This window comes from Apis laboriosa, unplaced genomic scaffold, assembly GCF_014066325.1.
Source record: "Apis laboriosa isolate Shangri-la unplaced genomic scaffold, ASM1406632v1 scaffold18_cov149, whole genome shotgun sequence".
NCBI lineage: Eukaryota > Metazoa > Arthropoda > Insecta > Hymenoptera > Apidae > Apis > Apis laboriosa.
The window spans coordinates 2,201,956-2,220,072 of record NW_025222233.1 but is presented as its reverse complement, the minus strand read 5'-3'; the positions used below and the strand labels follow the sequence as shown (position 1 = coordinate 2,220,072).

General features: G+C 25.1%; 4 protein-coding genes across 18 annotated transcripts in view; 2 read left to right on the top strand and 2 right to left on the bottom strand.

Annotated features, from left to right (window-relative positions):
- Positions 1 to 5,756, top strand: part of LOC122711824 (uncharacterized protein CG43867) — a 90,917-nt gene extending 85,161 nt beyond the window's left edge. For 7 of the 11 annotated variants that reach the window (XM_043930905.1, XM_043930906.1, XM_043930907.1 and 4 more), the window contains 11 exons: positions 71 to 344; positions 427 to 816; positions 913 to 1,131; positions 2,897 to 3,189; positions 3,272 to 3,605; positions 3,707 to 3,946; positions 4,047 to 4,183; positions 4,261 to 4,390; positions 4,453 to 4,662; positions 4,741 to 4,876; positions 4,955 to 5,756. In XM_043930905.1, coding sequence (XP_043786840.1) covers positions 71 to 344; positions 427 to 816; positions 913 to 1,131; positions 2,897 to 3,189; positions 3,272 to 3,605; positions 3,707 to 3,946; positions 4,047 to 4,183; positions 4,261 to 4,390; positions 4,453 to 4,662; positions 4,741 to 4,876; positions 4,955 to 5,019 — 2,428 coding nt within the window. In that variant the 3' untranslated portion in view covers positions 5,020 to 5,756. The remainder of the gene's footprint in view (positions 1 to 70; positions 345 to 426; positions 817 to 912; positions 1,132 to 2,896; positions 3,190 to 3,271; positions 3,606 to 3,706; positions 3,947 to 4,046; positions 4,184 to 4,260; positions 4,391 to 4,452; positions 4,663 to 4,740; positions 4,877 to 4,954) is intronic. The other 4 variants (XM_043930911.1, XM_043930909.1, XM_043930908.1 and 1 more) reach the window with 4 other exon arrangements.
- A 1,013-nt stretch (positions 5,757 to 6,769) lies between these two features.
- LOC122711870 (N-alpha-acetyltransferase 20) lies at positions 6,770 to 7,983 on the bottom strand. The gene is made up of 6 exons (XM_043931021.1): positions 7,835 to 7,983; positions 7,690 to 7,714; positions 7,503 to 7,593; positions 7,262 to 7,391; positions 7,057 to 7,193; positions 6,770 to 6,977 (listed from the first exon to the last, which is right to left on the bottom strand). Exons 1-6 carry the CDS (start codon positions 7,885 to 7,887, stop codon positions 6,892 to 6,894), a joined length of 522 nt encoding a protein of 173 aa, XP_043786956.1. The 5' UTR covers positions 7,888 to 7,983; the 3' UTR covers positions 6,770 to 6,891.
- A 3,481-nt stretch (positions 7,984 to 11,464) lies between these two features.
- Positions 11,465 to 14,647, bottom strand: LOC122711955 (acyl-CoA:lysophosphatidylglycerol acyltransferase 1-like). 3 transcript variants are annotated; one of them, XM_043931177.1, is made up of 7 exons: positions 14,286 to 14,644; positions 14,017 to 14,181; positions 12,998 to 13,215; positions 12,701 to 12,915; positions 12,353 to 12,626; positions 12,094 to 12,245; positions 11,465 to 12,004 (listed from the first exon to the last, which is right to left on the bottom strand). In XM_043931177.1, the coding sequence occupies exons 2-7, from the start codon at positions 14,049 to 14,051 to the stop codon at positions 11,768 to 11,770; spliced, it is 1,131 nt and encodes a 376-aa protein (XP_043787112.1). In that variant the 5' UTR covers positions 14,052 to 14,181; positions 14,286 to 14,644; the 3' UTR covers positions 11,465 to 11,767. The 3 variants fall into 3 exon arrangements, with proteins under 3 accessions (XP_043787112.1, XP_043787111.1, XP_043787113.1); XM_043931176.1 differs by having other exon boundaries at positions 14,017 to 14,644; XM_043931178.1 differs by having other exon boundaries at positions 11,838 to 12,032; positions 14,017 to 14,647.
- Positions 14,648 to 14,992: 345 nt separating this feature from the next.
- LOC122711954 (fumarate hydratase, mitochondrial-like) lies at positions 14,993 to 17,915 on the top strand. Of its 3 annotated transcripts, none has more exons than XM_043931172.1 (8): positions 14,993 to 15,187; positions 15,988 to 16,122; positions 16,244 to 16,415; positions 16,496 to 16,524; positions 16,600 to 16,882; positions 16,951 to 17,213; positions 17,295 to 17,684; positions 17,767 to 17,915. In XM_043931172.1, the coding sequence occupies exons 1-8, from the start codon at positions 15,062 to 15,064 to the stop codon at positions 17,893 to 17,895; spliced, it is 1,527 nt and encodes a 508-aa protein (XP_043787107.1). In that variant the 5' UTR covers positions 14,993 to 15,061; the 3' UTR covers positions 17,896 to 17,915. The 3 variants fall into 3 exon arrangements, with proteins under 3 accessions (XP_043787107.1, XP_043787109.1, XP_043787110.1); XM_043931174.1 differs by lacking the exon at positions 14,993 to 15,187 and adding an exon at positions 15,443 to 15,551; XM_043931175.1 differs by lacking the exon at positions 14,993 to 15,187 and adding an exon at positions 15,783 to 15,892.
- Positions 17,916 to 18,117: the final 202 nt, after the last annotated feature.

Here is an 18,117-nt window from a genome sequence, read left to right as displayed (position 1 = left end):
ATATTCCTATTTTTCCTTTTTTTAATATTAAAGTTATACAGATAAATAAATAATATGACTTTTTCAATAGGATAAATAGGGCGGAAGGTGCGGCCACATTTGAAATAGCAACAGGCAAGAAAACGTATTATTTAACGGCAGATTGTATCGCAACGATGGAAGATTGGATAAGAGTTTTACAAAACGTACAAAGGCGAAATGCAACGAAACTTTTGCTCAGCAAAGAAGATAATAAGCCTACGATACAGGGATGGTTGACGAAAGTGAAGAACGGGCACGCCAAGAAATGCTGGTGCGTCCTCATCGGAAAAATGTTCCTTTACTTTAAGTGCCCTAATGATACGGTAAGCCGTCGATTTTAGAACGCATCATTTAAAAATAAATTGTATAAATATTATCGATCCTTCTATTTTATTTTGCTTTTAGAATCCTATTGGACAAATAAATATGAGAGATGCTAGAGTGGAAGAGGTCGAACACGTGTCCGACAGTGATAGCGAGGAAAGGGACGCTGAATGTCCGCATGAAAGAACGATCGGTATTTTCCCTACTCATCAAGGTCCTACATACTTGCTCATGCCCCATAAGCAAGATAAAGACAATTGGTTATATCACTTGACGGTGGTATCCGGAGGTGGACCTAATGCAGGAACTCAATACGAGCAATTAGTGCAAAGATTGATGGAAACCGACGGGGATCCTAGTTGTGTACTCTGGAGACACCCATTGTTACTACACACAAAAGAAAATATCACTAGTCCATTGACTAGTTTGACGTCCGAAGCCTTGCAAACTGAAGCCATCAAGCTTTTCAAGGTAAACATGTTTAAGAATACATAATTTAAGAATATCATATATCGATAACGTTACATATAGAAAAAAATTATGAAATCGATATTTTTGTCTCTTTAGGCTTGTCAATTGTTCATGTCGGTGGCAGTAGAGCAAGCAGGCATAGACTACCATGTGGTATTAGCGCAAAACGCATTGCAACAATGTATAGACCAGCCTGAATTACAATCTGAATTCATATGTGCATTGGTAAAGCAGACAAGTCGTCACACTCAACACCGTTTGGGCGTACAGGTAAAAAAGGCCGCCAGACTTGTGTCGCTGGGTACTGCGCGCGTTGTAAGTCCTGCTTATTGTTTAACAAACACTCTGAACCCTGTACCATTTTTACAGCCGACGTACATATATCGCGTAATATATAATAAATTTTTTATCTATTGGCCGTAACGTTATTATTAATAGGGATTTTAAATTTACGATATATTTACGACATATATGAGCCGAAAATATTTTTTTGAAAAAAAAAAAAAAATAATCAAAATTGAATATACGTTTTCTGAGTAATCAAAAGAAATGGTACATCGGGTACGCTTAGTCAAGTATTATACAAAATAATCTTATTAAAATAGCGGTGAACTGTTTAGTTATCTTTATTCTTTTTTTCTTTTTATAAGGTAATTAACTCATAATTAATAATTAATAAAACTAGTTGTTTTATTTTTAAAACCAATATGTATTAATGACTATTAATAATGATAACAATAACAATAATAACAATAACAATAACAATAACAACAACAAGAACAATAATAATAATAATAATAATAATAATAATAATAATAATACTTGACAAAGTATTTAACAAAGAATGATTTTAGTTTTAACATTCATTCACATTTCATTTTCATTTGCTGCTTTACATGTGCTCTTCCTAGGCTACTCTAAAATCGCATGCATTTTTTTCGATTCTTCGTTTTTTTTTTTTTTTTTTCATAGAACATCGTCATGTTAAGTTTATTTTATTTTTATTGTGTATAAAATTTATACATGATACCCGATCACCTTGTACCCTGATGCCCTATCATGTGAGCCGAACATATTTCGACAATTCATTCCTCTCATCAGAAAAAATCAATAAAACTTAATATTTCATCAATCAAATTTTCACTTTATCATCGATGCATTATCGGTTGATTAAATCATTAATAAAATAAAAATAACATGATTTCGGAATTTGTCAAAATACGTTCTGTGGCACACACACTTGCAGAATGGTATGTTGGTGTACATAAAAAACCACACACAGAAAAACATCTTTTTACTAGATTGATTTTTTGTTTCTTTTTCCGTACGTTTTTTTGCTCGATAGCTCATTACAAAATATTCTCTGTTTTTTGAATGCTGCTTAGAAAAATTAGTCTTTGATTATCTGGTCATTAACGATTATTTAAAAAAAATAATCTAAAGAAGAAAAAGAAAAGAAAAGAACAGTAACATTTAAAAACTCCTTACAGATTCGAATATCGTAGAACGCGATTAGATCGATAATTTCAGAAATTATTATGTCGTTAAGTACAGCTTCGAAAATATTAAAAAGAAGAAATTTCAATCTAATTCATTCGTGACAAACGAATGAGAAAAAAATAGTTTCGAGCTGTAAGGTAGACTCACATGGCCTAAAAAATACAAAAGCGCTTCTTTCATCCACATTTCTTTTAATTCATTCGACTTATTACAGTTCATGCGTTTTATGTGATTAACATACATAGAGTTATGCGTTAATCAGTCCGATTTCGATTGCTTACATACTAACAGACATTATATTATGTCGTGTAACGAATAGAATGTTTCATCAAATCTAAAAATATTCAAATATTTATGCCGAAAATTCCTCGTATAATTTAAGATGGATATTAAGAAATCGATGAACTGCAAGAATACAAAGTTTTTTAAAATACATTTCCTTGATTGTCCTGATAAAATAAAGAAAGCAATGAACGGGGACAATGGAGCGCGACTTATTAAAAAAAAAAGAAAAAAAAAAGTAGTAGATTAGGTCTGGTTCAATCCAGGGATATAGTAGTATGCCAGCATACCATTACAGCAGCTCCTTCTCTGCGCCACGCAATCGCTGTTCACCTGCGATACGCAAAGTCCCGCGGCAAATGGCAGCGGTGAAAATGCGGACGCACAATCGACGGCCTCCACTTCTCACAGTCCTCCGCTCATGCAGGGCCATTCGACTTCTACGATTTTGGACTGCAAAACTAATCCCGCCCAGTACGTTCTTATCCAGGGATGGCAGCTGCTCGCGCTTGCCGTTTCTCTATTCCTACCAAGAAATAATCGATTACTCTGGTACCTGAAGTTACATTTGCAAAGAAATGCGGATACCAAGTAAGCGTTTTAATTAAAATTTGGATTTTAACTTTAATTAATTTTGAATATAATATATAATTGAATGTATAAATTCTGTTAGAACGGAATGCGGCAAATATGCAGCTTACTGTGAAAGAGCATTGGAAAGAACGCTTCAAAATGGTGGAAGAGAGGTGAAGCCTTCGAGAATGGAAGTTCTATCAATATTAATGAAAAATCCTTACCACCATTCCTTACCACACGCGATACCAGTTCATTTTTTGAATGGCACGTATCAGGTTGTAAGCTTTGATGGTAGCACAACAATAGAAGAATTTCTAAATACTTTAAATCAAGAAATTGGTTGCCGAGACGTTCATCAATCAGGTTTCACGTTATTCAGTGACGATCCGATTGAAAAAGATCTTGAACACTTCATTGATCTTCAAGCAAAAGTATGCACTTTAAAAAAATTCGTAAATTAGAAATAAGAATTAATAATAAAAAAATTATAATAAAAGAAAATATTTTCATACGCTACTTTTTATCATTTCAGCTTTGTGATATAATCTCCAAATGGGAAACTGCATTGAGAGAAAAGGGTTCGGGAAAATTCGAAAATACCAGAGTAATACAATTAACGTATAAATCGCGATGTTATTGGAGACAGGCAGCTAAAATGGAAACCGATAGAGAGAGACTTCTTCTTTGTTATCAAGTAAATCAACAAGTCGTACAAGGCAAATTTCCGGTAAATCGAGAACTTGCATTTGAACTTGCGTCATTAATGGCACAGGTAAAATTATAAATAATAACAATTGAAATAATAACAAAACTTTGAAATAATAACAATTTTTTTAATGAAAAAATAATCATACAATGATTAAACGCTACAGATCGATTTTGGAGAATATAACAATGATAAAGCTCGAGGGAGTGGCCCAGGAAGTAATCCGCATCATTTGGTGCTTCAAGCTTTGGATAAATTTTATCCCGTACGATATCGAACAAATATTACTGCCGAACAATTGAGGCAAGTGTTTTCTAAATTAAAAGAAATTATTAATAAGTATTATTTATATTTAAAATTATGGATTTTTATTATTATAGAGAATTGCAAGAGAAATTGCAAGAAAAGTGGCTTGCATTAAAAGGTCGCAGTGTATTAGATTGTGTACGCATATATCTAACTTGCACTAGAAAATGGCCTTTCTTTGGAGCTACACTTTATCAAGCAAAGGTTAGTAATATTTTTATGAATAAAAAAGTAAAAAAAAAATTATTTAAACACATTTGTCTCAGTTGAAGCAAACTGAACCAATAACCGTATGGATAGCTGTTTCCGAAGATAGTGTTACACTATTAGAATTGCAAACAATGGCAGTGATGTGCCGTTACAATTATGCGAATATAGTTACATTTGGAGGATGTTTGGATGATTTCATGCTGGTTGCTTGTTCTGATGAAGGTGCAGCTGAACAGAAACTCTTGTTTGCACTTTCGAAACCTAAGGTATATCAAAACTAAAAATCAAATTTAAAAAATCAAATTTCTAAATATTAAAAATATCATTTGATTATATTTGTGCAGATTTTGGAGATAACATTATTAATTGCCGATTATATGAATGCCTTGGGACACACTTTACCTGGTACTCCACAAATGAATACATTAACTCGTAATGGATCTCACAGATCCATAAAATCAACCCTACGACCCACAACTGGTTTGTAAAAATCTATATTTTTATGTATTTCGTTTTTTTATTTTTTATTTTTTATTGATGAAATGAAAATTAAATTAGGTTCAGGCTGTCTTCCAACGCAACCAGATATTTTAAAATCTACGCCAGATCACCAAAGACCTTAAAAAAAGACTGGTCAATGGGGAAAAAAGCAGGGGAATACAGCACTTGATTCATGAAAGTCTGATCCTATCATGGCACTAACTTTATACTCGAAGATACTACAGGCTGTATTATAAAAATCCGCGTAATGATATTTTGGACGACACTCAGCAACATGTGCGCTGTAGTTGATTTTAGTTGCGTTTTGTGTAAATTAGAAATGATGCTTGATAAACATTTCTGTGTACATATCTGACAGCATGCAAAACTTTGTGGTCCACGTTGCGCGATTTGAACGTGGGTGACTGAAATTAATCGAAAACGATTTTGCAACACTGCCTAAGTAAATTAGTATATCTGAAATTACATCGAATAGTTTCATTGAAAAAGCTAAAGCATTGTGCTGAAACTTTTTGCTACCGTATTTATATACCAAATTCAAAACATTTAGCATAAGATAACTAAACAAAAGTGGTATATTACATATGTATATAATTAATCAGAGTTACTGAATGTTTAGAAGTCTAGCACTGTCTAGAACTTATGCAGCGATACTTTTGTCTTTAATGTAAGATTATATCGACGAAATTTTTATTTTTTGTCAAATTAATTGCAATACAATAAGCTGCAATTAATTTGCAGCTATGAACAAAAAAAACATAAAAATATAAAAATTTTCAGATTTTTAATGTTTTATTTAAAATAACTGTACTTACTATAATTGTATATTTATATACAATACTTCGATTATATTATTCATACGATGATTTATTTTAATTCTAAAAATATCATATAATCTTTTATTGCATCTAATTATTTTTTATATATTTTATAACTCATAATTTCAAAAAACAGTAGAAAGAGTAAGTACAGATAATATTAAATGTAAATCTAATTGAATTAAAGCTCAATCAAAAAAAAATTTTTCATCAGAAAGTGACATATAGAACATATTATCATATTATTTTGATAACAGCTAGTCTTATATTTTATATTTATTTAATGTTTAAACAAATAAGTTTGTTTTATAAGGACATGACCAAATAGATGTAATGGGAACGCATTTTTTTTAAATAATTAATATCGTTCCTGCGATAACATATGTGCAACATTTTTGTACCAATTAAATAATAATCCCTTCATATATAGAAGTTTTGTACTTGCTTGATGTGTCCTACATAACTAGCAAATGTCTTCCTTCTCTTTAGTATCCAGAAATAAATAAAAGTTGAAAGTAGGGCTTTCGTGCAATGTGTACAAGACTTCTATACTTTTATAATTCCTGAGATAGGCTGATATGACTGTGCCTCTCTGAGCAGTATAGACAAAGTAATTTTATGCACGGCTTTGTTTAGCGCATTGAAGATTTATATAAAATAAGAAACGATCGAACCTCAGATTACTGGGAGCAGTACAAAGATATGCAAGAACGACATTTTGTCTTTAATTTTTATAATACGCAATGAAATGCTATCATTTAGGTGCTTAGCACCTTTGTATTATGATGCAGTAAAAAGAGTCATTGATCTGTAAATATCACTTAGATTTAAGTTTCTAAATATAATAGAATGAAAAAATGGCAGCTGATAAAGGCTACAATCATAGTAGAAATTTCCTACGATCGTTTGGCTGCTACGGAATATTCTACTGAGCCTACCATCTTATATTTCTATTTATTATTTATTCACATAAAACGATGCATAAAGGCACGAGCGGTGTACGCGAAAAGCATTGTACTATTGTACAGGAAAAGAAATAAACTGCTCGGATCTATACTTTAAAAGACTATTTATTTTACATATTATATTAAAAACTTTATCACAATAATATTTCTTAAATTTCCCATAAACCATAATTTAATTTATATTAAATCCATAATAATATATTTACATTATTCAGTCTATTTCTTCAGGTCTTACAGGATGAGTTAATGGTATTACTGATTTTTTCTTTACATCTCTAGATAGTGCCTTTCTCATATCTAAAAAAAAAATATATAAAATATTTAATTTATAATATTTAAATAAATCTTTTACAAAAAAAAGTAATATTTTATATACCAAAAGCATCTTCATCTGGATTTCCATTATAATATTCTAAAACAGTTCTATATACAATATATCCCAATTGCTGATACATTTTGATTGCTACTTTATTACTAACTCTTACAAAGAGATCTACAAAATATGCTTGTTTCCTAAAATAATAACAACATATATATTAAAATATACAAAATATATATTAATAAGTTTTCATTAGACTTACTTTTCTGAAACCTTCTCTAAAAATTCTATTAACATTGCAGCTAAACCTAATCTTCTATAATTAGGTGAAACTGTAAGAGCTGTTATATGACCATGCCAATTTTCCCCTTGTCCTTCAGCTTTTCCCATAACTTCAATATTAAAAAAAAAATTTGTGTTCCATATTCAATATTTATATATATATATATATATATATATATATATATAAAATATTTTAATTACATAACATAAAAAAGTCTTACTATAACCCATAATTTCTCCACTTGGTGATTCTGCTACTTGAAAATATTCTGGCCAATGTGCTAGATAATATGTATAAAAAGAAAGTCCATACTAAAAAGCTTAAAATTAAGAAAAATATATATAAACATATAATTAAATAATAATCACGTAAAATATTAGTTAGAATGTAAAATATTTAAAGGATACTGTTTCTGTCAGAGGATCTAAATTTCTATAAAAAGTAAAAATTTCATAAAGTTATTAAAATAATTAGTAAATAATACTTTGTATTTATTATCTCATGTTTAGGTTAAAAGTTTACTAATAAACAGACAAATATTTTAATACTTACACATTGTTAAATTTGAACAAATCATTACATGTAAAAGGTCTAAGAGTTGTCATGTTTTAAAAATTATGAAAAATTAAATAAATAAATATAATTTAATATGAAGACACTATCAATTCCAAACTCAGTCACATAAATGTAATTTACTCGTTTAACGCTAAAAGTCGCCACTGCATCACTGGGAAATTCAAAATTTTAAATTTTACTTGAACTACATATAAATTTATAAATATTAATAAAAATAACAAAAATAATATAAATATAAATAGATATATATATATTTATATATAGTTTCTAATATACTATAATATACATATAATAAAAAATAATATAAAAAAACTTTCGCATACAATTCGAAAATTTTAATTTTATTAAAATTCTTATAAGAAAAAGATACAAGCAAAGTATTTTTGTAAAATTTAGAGAACTTAAACTAAGTTATTTTATTACATTTGTGTTTTTATATAATATACTAAATATAATATAGTGAATTAATATATCCTAAATATAATATAGTGATTAATATATAATCATATTTAAGATGCAATCAAAAACATGTCAAATTGAATAAATAATTTTACGATAAAAAATACAAAATATAATATTTATTTCTGCATTGCACAAAAACGATCTAAGTTTACTTTGAGCATTAAGCGTATCTTCTAAAAATATCTATCTAAAAATATCGCGAAATATATTAAAAATTTATTATGATTTTATTTTGAAAAGTATTATTTACTAGTTAAATCTTTTTTTTTTTAATTATATATATTTTAAAAAATTTGTTGCAACAAATACGAAATCAAAACTTTCAATCTTTTACATAAGATAAAGGTAAAATACTAAATAAAAATTACTAATATAAGATACAAATATTAGCATACTATAAAATTATAATATTTTACAATTTTTGAATACCACTAACATTTTAAGAAAAAAATATAACATTTTGAATTATTATTTAAATATAAAATATTATATATATATTCAAATAATAAAAAATATGCTTCAATATATAACAATAATAAAATTTTTGTTTAAAATATAATATATATGAATAGTAGTAGTCTTTTATAAAAATATCCTTATGAGAGCAATTAATAACAAAAATTAAAGCACAACCAAGCACAACCAGGTTTTCATTTTTGTTTTATATTACTCTGTGCTAAAATTCTGTTAAAAAGTATGTCGTATAAAATATAACAATTTTTTAATATATTCTATAATTAGTATAAAAACAAATGCTTAATACAATAATCATAAAATTATAAATGTATTTTCTAATAAATACATTATGTTTTTAATCATATCATTTCATATTATTGAAAATATATGAAATATATGAAATTTGATATTTTAACTTTTTATATGAAATGTATAGTATGTTGTACTTTAAATCTAATATAGCTAAATATTTTAAAAATATTGGCTCTTATAACAGAGTAAACATTATTATGCAATTAGCATTATTTTATTTTCTTTATTCTTAGATTCTTAGATTTAAATAAGAATATTAATCGCAATTAAATATTAGCAAAATCTTAATATATATTTTTGTAACATTTTAAACAAATTATTTATTTTTAATTGAGTAATTTTAAATGCACTGCAATTCTGATCCAATCCAAAAACATAAATTTTATTTACAAATTTAATAATTTTTTATAATATAATTGATAATATTTAGGATTTTGTTTTATTAGGATATTGTTTTTAAAATTCGCAATCAAGACTAGAGCTATTTTATCATAGTATAAAATATTCGTTTAAAAAAATAATAATATTAGTTTATCAAGTAAAAATGCATTTGTATATAACTAAAAAAACAAGAAATTATTGAATTTGCAAATAATTTTTTGATTTAGTTTTTTTCTTGCTCTCTATTTATAAATGATTTGCTTGCTTTGACAACGTATGTCTATATATTTTTATATTAAATGCTAATATCAAGAAATATTATAAATATTCACGTGTTTCATTGTCACAATGTTTTTTTTATATAAATTTATTTGAAACTTCCATATTTTTTTAATATAACTATGTATCATGTAAAATTAATATTCCCTTAAATAAATCTACACCTATTATTTGATATCTTCTTTTAAATTTGTTATACAACTATATTTTATCATAAAATTCATATTCATAATTTATATATTTTTTGAAACCTTTCTTATTGATAAGAATCACAATAAAAATTTAATTACTACGATTATTTCAAAAATGGATGTCCATTTCATGTTAATTATTTTTCTGATCCATCAATAGAATCTAAACATTGCTTTCAATTTGGGCTATATATTTTACTTTATAATAACCAATTAGGCAGCATTAAGGACACGTGTCTTTAGTAATTCTATTACATCTACATACATGCAATTATAATATATGTCATATATGCTTTATTTTTTTTTTTTGTAAAATGATGAATATCTTAAAAACTAATTGTAGGCATTGATTTGACTATGAAAATTATGCATAAGATTTACATATATATATATATATATATATATATACATATATATATATATATATATATACAATTAATATTGAGATTTGTCCGCAGGAACAAGGCACAGATGACATATCGTCTTCTTCACTGAACAATGTTATAAGTAGTTGAAGTTTAACAATAAAATACACATCTTAGTTATTTTGACAGAGTTTAGAAGATATCATCTTTATTTCTGCCAAGTTTCAAAACAATTCACGTCAAATTTCACATCTACTTTTTTTTTATAGAATTACGAACTTATATAAATTTTCTATGTAATTTAAAAAATTATGTTTATATGATTGACTTTTCGCATTGAAAAATACTTTTTTTTTATTATATATCACAAATAAATAGATATTCTTTGAAATAGTATTCACTATCACTGTCTTGTCACTGTCACAAACAGTAATAACAATTTACTATTACATTTTACAATTCCATTTCAAAATATTACTTAAGATATCATATTACAAAACACACGTGTAGGATTATTATGAATATCGCCTGAAATGCTGCCAAGTCCTCCAGACAGATAATTATATTTAATCATACCTATATCTTTATTTAGATATAAATATAATTATTTATATTTAGATATTTATATTTTTACATTTGTAATAAATGGAAAAATAAAAAATATATTTAATGAAAAATGTTTAAAATGTCATGTAATTGGTAGCATTAGATATTCTAATCCAATCAATAAACATTAAATAATTTTTTTATAGATAATATTTAAGTATATTTTTATAGAGAATTTTTTATGAAGAGCTTGAATAATTTTTAAAATATAATATTTCAAAATATCATAAAATTCTATATATTTTCAGAAATTTAAGCATAAAGATATGATAGAATTGATTGAAATTATTTTACATTAATAGTTATCCAAATAAAATAAAAAGGAAATTAACTTATTGATTAAGAAATGTATTACAAATTTCTTGTACCAAAAACAAATATTTATATAAATATTTATCTATAATTATATATGAAATATAATTATAGAAAAATAGAAATAAACAACTTTCTCGAATTAATTTTTTTAGGAAAATATCCCAATATTATATAAAGTTGACTTATTATAATGTAAAAAATGCTTGAAATTATATATATATGTGTATATATATTATATATATGTATGTATGTATATATATATATATATATATATATATATATACACACACACATGTATATGATTAATAAAATAGGCAAATGATGATAAATAAATGTAGAGTAATGAAATTAATACTTGCAATTCACTTTTCGTGACATTCTTGGATTATAAACATTCATACAATCATTATGTTACAATCCATACGTTCGTTAGTTTTGTTAGTCAACATCAAGAATAATATTTGAGGCAGGAATATTTTTACTTTACTACATTATAATTTTACTTATGTTTGAACGTAATTTCTTGTTTAGCATAAAATGCTTTACCAGAAGCAAGATAATACATACGCAAACATATTATAATGTATATAACTAGATGTTATAAAAAATAAATGAAGGACTAGGAATCTCAAAGGATCCTGATGGATCTTAGAACCTTCGTTGGCAGGCGCTTTTGTGCCAAGAAATGTTCCATATTTGTAAAAATTTTCCAAAAGTGCTTCTTTTTCGACCCATCTATCATATAACCATTTAGATAATAATTCTGGTTCCCGTGGAACCTAAAATCAATAATGCAATACAAAATTCCTACAGAAAATATTATATATATGAAATAAAATAAAATAAAAATCTAAGTTTCAGAACTCACCACTGAACTAGGAAAAACTCGGTAAAATAATACTGTTTCACATGGTGGACGTGAACCAGTTATAATTGTTGGTAAATCAAGAGGTTTACCTTGAGGATATGCTATTGTTATATCAAGAATCCAATTGATTTCTGGTTTAGCTACCATCATATCTATAAATTTATTTTATAATTTAATAATTATTTTTAATAATTACTATTTAACATTATTATTAATAATATTAAAATAATGATATAACTAAAAACTTAAAATTATTTACTTGGTCTATTATTCAATTGTTGTTCTGTTGTATTATATGTCTGTGATGGACCAATTGTATCAAATATAGTTTGCATTGCTCCTACACGTGGTAATGTTACATTCTCAAGAATTGGTAAATTATTTTTTTTAGCATATTTTTGTGATGTCTCTCGTCTTTTACATAAGAAACCTCCTTCTGGGAAAAGCACCATCCACTTTCTGTCTAATGGAATATATGATTCTTTCAGATGTTTTTCTAATTGTTTTAAACTCTCTTCTCTTTTTTTACGACCCTAAAAACAAAATAGCTTTATTATATATGATACATAAGATATTAATGATAAATTAAAAAATCAAATTCACTTACAGATATTATAAAGAAATCTTGATGTAAAACAGAAACAATGCCAAAGTTAGTAAATTTAAAAATTCTATCCATAATCCACATCAAATTAGGTAATACATTAGGTTTAGCATTAAATGTTGTCATTAAGATAGGAACATCACCAGTACTTTGATGATTTGCTATTACTAATGTTCTTTCACTAATAATTTGTTGTATATCATCACCTTGTTCTATTACTATAAATTAAAAATATTCATTATTAATTAATAATATTATTATACATATTATATAATATTTACATATTAATTTTATGCTCACTATCATAACCTGCAGACCAAGTCCACATTGATACCATTGCTAATAGCCAATGAAAAAATAATCCTTCGATTCTCCAATATACTTGTGGTTGATAAACTTTTACAGGGAATAATAATGTCATCCATACTACATATGTTGGTATACAATAAATGTTGTTAATTATCACAAAACTGGTTCTAGCAATACATTTTACAAAAGTTAACACATTATTGATTACCCTGCAAATATAAATATAATCTATTCTATTAAATTTTTAAAAGTTTATAAGAATATTATATATTCTTCTTAATAATATAACTGAAACACAAGTTAATATAATAATATTTTTATTAATATTTTTTATATAAATATTAATTTACATAAATAAATATAAAAATATCTTTTATTTATAATATTTTTTATTTAATAAAATTTCAATATATAATTAAAGTAAAATTATTTATTGTATAATAAGATAATATTGTTTTTATTTTTAAAATTTTAATATTTTTTTTTTTTTTTTGATTACAATATCATATTATTATACAATAATATACAATATACAATATTAAATTTAAAGTAATGTTATTATTAGGTATAATATAATATAAAATTATTAATTTTTTAAAATTATTTTTTCAAAATATAAACAATTTGTAAATTTGAAATTTAATTTTTTTAGAAATTTTATTAAACAAAAAATAACTATAATTAATTTATATTTATTGTTGTTCGTGTATAATGACAATTTATTTAAATCAAGATTCCAATTTAAAATGACAATTTGCATACACATGTTACAACGATTAACACAATAATTTCAAATTATTGAAAAAATTATATTATTTGAGAACATGAGGCCGGCGTGACATTATAGGTTAAGGATAAAAGACACATTTTTATTAAATTAAAAGCTGAAAAATAAGTTGATTGTAAAATGATTTGCAATTATTAAAAGATATTTTTGTTTATTAATATAGGAATTATAGAAACAGAATATAATATATTTGATAAAATATATTTAATACTATTTTACTTACCTCATAAAAGTAGAAGAATAAGAAAAGTCAGTCATTTTCGAAAGACACCACTTGCAATACGAACTCGAAAAATTTTTAACCACAATTTTTTGAGCATAGCATTCTCTTTTGCACAAATTACATAAAAAAAAATCTTCAAATAGAGTGACACGTAAAATCCGCGTGCTGATTACATGAAACGAAAATCTTAATAAAATCTTATTAAAGTGTTAAAATTCAATAAGTGCAATCGCTTAGTTTAATCATTGAATAATTGTTTTCAATATTACCAATTATAATTGACACGTAGCTAATAAAATAAAATCGTATTACACAAATTTATCGGCTTATTATCGACTACCATTTAGGTAACGTTTTTCAAGAATACACCATAATTTTGTAACTTTTAATATATGTAAAATCACAGCACACGTAACATAAATATAATGGCGACGAAAGTTAACAGACTGTAAAAATGCTACATAATCTCATCAACAATGATTATACTATTAAATGATTGACATCATATTGGCAATCGAAAGTAGAATAATTCAAAAAGAGAAAAATTCAATGTTTATAAAGCACGTTTGAAAGCTCATGTTTTTGGAAACAATAACAATAGTTCTCCAATCAAAATGTTAAAATATCAATATGTAAATTTTTTATATTATTCTTCATACATTTTTATATTAAAATATATCTAAAATAGTTTTTACAAGAAACATTTCACAAATAATCAGTCTTATTATCATTCAATTGATTATTTATTGATATTTTTTTACAATATTAAATAAACTCAATAAACAATATGAACCAATGAATATTATATAATATCACTGATTGTTTATTCTTAATTGCAATAAAATCCATATGCTCACTTAGTTCACTTAGAATCTATCTAACTACGGTATGTTTTATGCTTAAGTTTCACCTATATTAGTTGCTCACCTACATGCTTTTATATCCCTGTACATATTCTAATCAACGTTAGTTATTCTTTCGTTTTTAATCGTTTAACATTTTAGAGAATTGTTTTAAAAAATAGATATAATTGAAAATTAGTAAAATGATGTTAAATCTATTAAAATGTTTATCGGACAATCATGGATTATTAGAATTAAAGAAATCATCGTCATTTTTAACATTAAGGCTGTCATTGAATACATCAGTAGTTTCTAAATGCAAGAAAAAGGTACAAATCTGTCATATAAAATATAATTAAAAATATATTTTCAATAACAAATTTATAAATTATGATTTATCATTTTATCTATTTATTTTCGCATTTATTTCTTTCAATATTCTTACCAAAAATTTTTTAATTAATTGTAGAATATTTTTACGTAATCACTTAAGAATCAGACTTTAAAATAGTTTTGAAAAATATTAAAAAAAAAAATACTATTTTATTACATATAATTTTACTAAATTTTTTTTAAATATCATTTATAATATAACAATTGAATACGTTTGACATTTAATCTATAATCGTGCATGAAGAAAATAAACGATTTTTTTAAAACAAACCAAAAATTATCGAACAAAATTTATAAATGGTATGAAACAAAAATTTTTATTTAAAAAATTAAATATATATATTTTTTAAATTATTTATATATATGAATAATAACATGTATCTTTTATTTTTATTATATTTTATATATTTTATATTGCATAGTTATATATGTATATATAATTTTATATTTTAATTTTATATATATATATTTTTTTCATATTTAATTTATATAGCATATAAAAACACATTTGAATATTCACATATATTGATATATTATATAATATTAACTTTATAACTAACCTTGAATTCCTCAACTTATTCTATTGAAATATTCTGAAGCTATATTCATTCAGTTCTCTTATATAAATTAATATTAATATGGTATATATATTCATAATTTTTTCTTTTCAATAAATAATAAATAAATAAATAAATTTTATTTATATTAATGTAATAAATTTTAATTATAATTTAAGGAATCAGATGGTGAATTTCGAATTGAGAAGGATACTTTTGGTGAAGTGAAGGTGCCTGTTAATAAATATTATGGAGCCCAAACAGTGCGATCAATGCAAAATTTTCCAATAGGTGATAGCTTTGAACGCATGCCTGTAAGAAAATTTAAAATTGCTTTTATTTCAATCTAAATAAATAAAATTTTATTATTTAAAAAAATTTTAAGATAAAGTTATTATATGTAACATTCTTAATTCATATCTTACATTTATTTAGTATGGTGTTATTGTTGCATATGGTATATTAAAAAAAGCTGCAGCTGAAACAAATAAAGAACTTGGAATGGATGCTAAAGTAGCAGATGCTATTAGTCAAGCAGCAGATGATGTTATATGTGGAGATCTTTATAATGAACATTTTCCATTAGTAATTTGGCAAACAGGTTCCGGTACTGTATATTTTCTATTAAATGTACATATTTATCAATATTAACATATACTAACAAAATATAGTATAATTTAATTTCAGGAACTCAAACAAATATGAATGTTAATGAGGTATTTATTGTTTTAACAGCAAACATTATTAAATAATTTGAATATATTTGTAATCATTTTATTAATTTTATGTAGGTAATTTCAAATCGTGCAATTGAATTACTTGGTGGTAAATTGGGATCAAAAACACCTGTTCATCCAAATGATCATGTAAATAAATCTCAAAGTACTAATGATTCATTTCCAACTGTTATGCAAGTGGCACTTGCTTTAGAAATTAATAGAGTTCTTCTTCCTGGTTTGGAAAAATTATATAATGCATTAAATGAAAAAGTTAATGCATGGAAACATATTATAAAAATTGGTAGAACTCATACTCAAGATGCTGTGCCTCTAACATTAGGACAAGAGTTTTCAGGTTAATATGATAATATTTTTATATTTGTTATAAAATTATCAATTTTAATAATAAAAATTTAAAAATAGGTTATGCACAACAAATTTGTAATGGTATTCAAAGAGTGAAAGATACTCTTCCAAGATTATATCAATTAGCACTTGGTGGTACTGCAGTAGGAACAGGATTAAACGCACCAAAAGGTTTTGCAGAGAAAGCAATTGCAAAGATTGCAGATATTACTGGTTTACCATTTGTACCTGTTGTTAATAAGTTTGAAGCTTTAGCATCTAGAGATACCATAGTAGAAACACATGGAGCATTTAATACAGTAGCAGTTTCACTTATGAAAGTACATTAAGATAATATTTAATTTTAAAAAAAACTTATATTTTAAATAATTTATTTTACATTATATAAAATTTTTATATAGATAGCTAATGATATTCGGTTTTTGGGAAGTGGGCCTCGCTGTGGTTTAGGAGAATTATCTCTTCCTGAAAATGAGCCAGGAAGTTCTATAATGCCTGGTAAAGTTAATCCAACGCAATGTGAAGCATTGTCTATGGTTTGTTGTCAAGTAATGGGTAATCATACTGCTATCACTGTTGCTGGAAGCAATGGTCATTTTGAATTGAATGTATTTATACCTGTAATGATTTCAAATGCTTTAAGATCTGCGAGATTATTAGGTGATGCCTCTGCATCATTTACAAAGAATTGTATTGTTGGTCTTAAAGCAAATGAAGAACATATTAAAAAACTCTTAAATGAGAGTTTAATGCTTGTCACTGCTTTAAATCCACATATTGGTTATGATAAGGTATTATAATTTTTTATTAGATTAGAATTAATTTATTATGCTTTTACTGTAATTAATATATAAAAATTATGTTTTAATACAGTCCGCTAAAATTGCAAAGCAAGCTCATGCAGAAAATATCACGTTAAAAGAATCAGCAGAGAAAAATGGTATAAGTCCAGAACAATTTGATGAATGGGTAAAACCTGAAGAAATGATTGGTCCTAAATAAAATTAATCAACAAAACGAAATCAAGTTAACATTTTTTATTAATAACTTATTATAAAAATTTTTTTAATATGTGTCATATTTGTGATATAATTAACATTATCGCGTATTAAAAAAATATATAAGTAAAAATATAATTGAAAATATAATCATATAAATCATATAAATTATATGATAGGTATTCGTATCATTTCAAAAAGTCATAGATAATAAATAATAAGTATT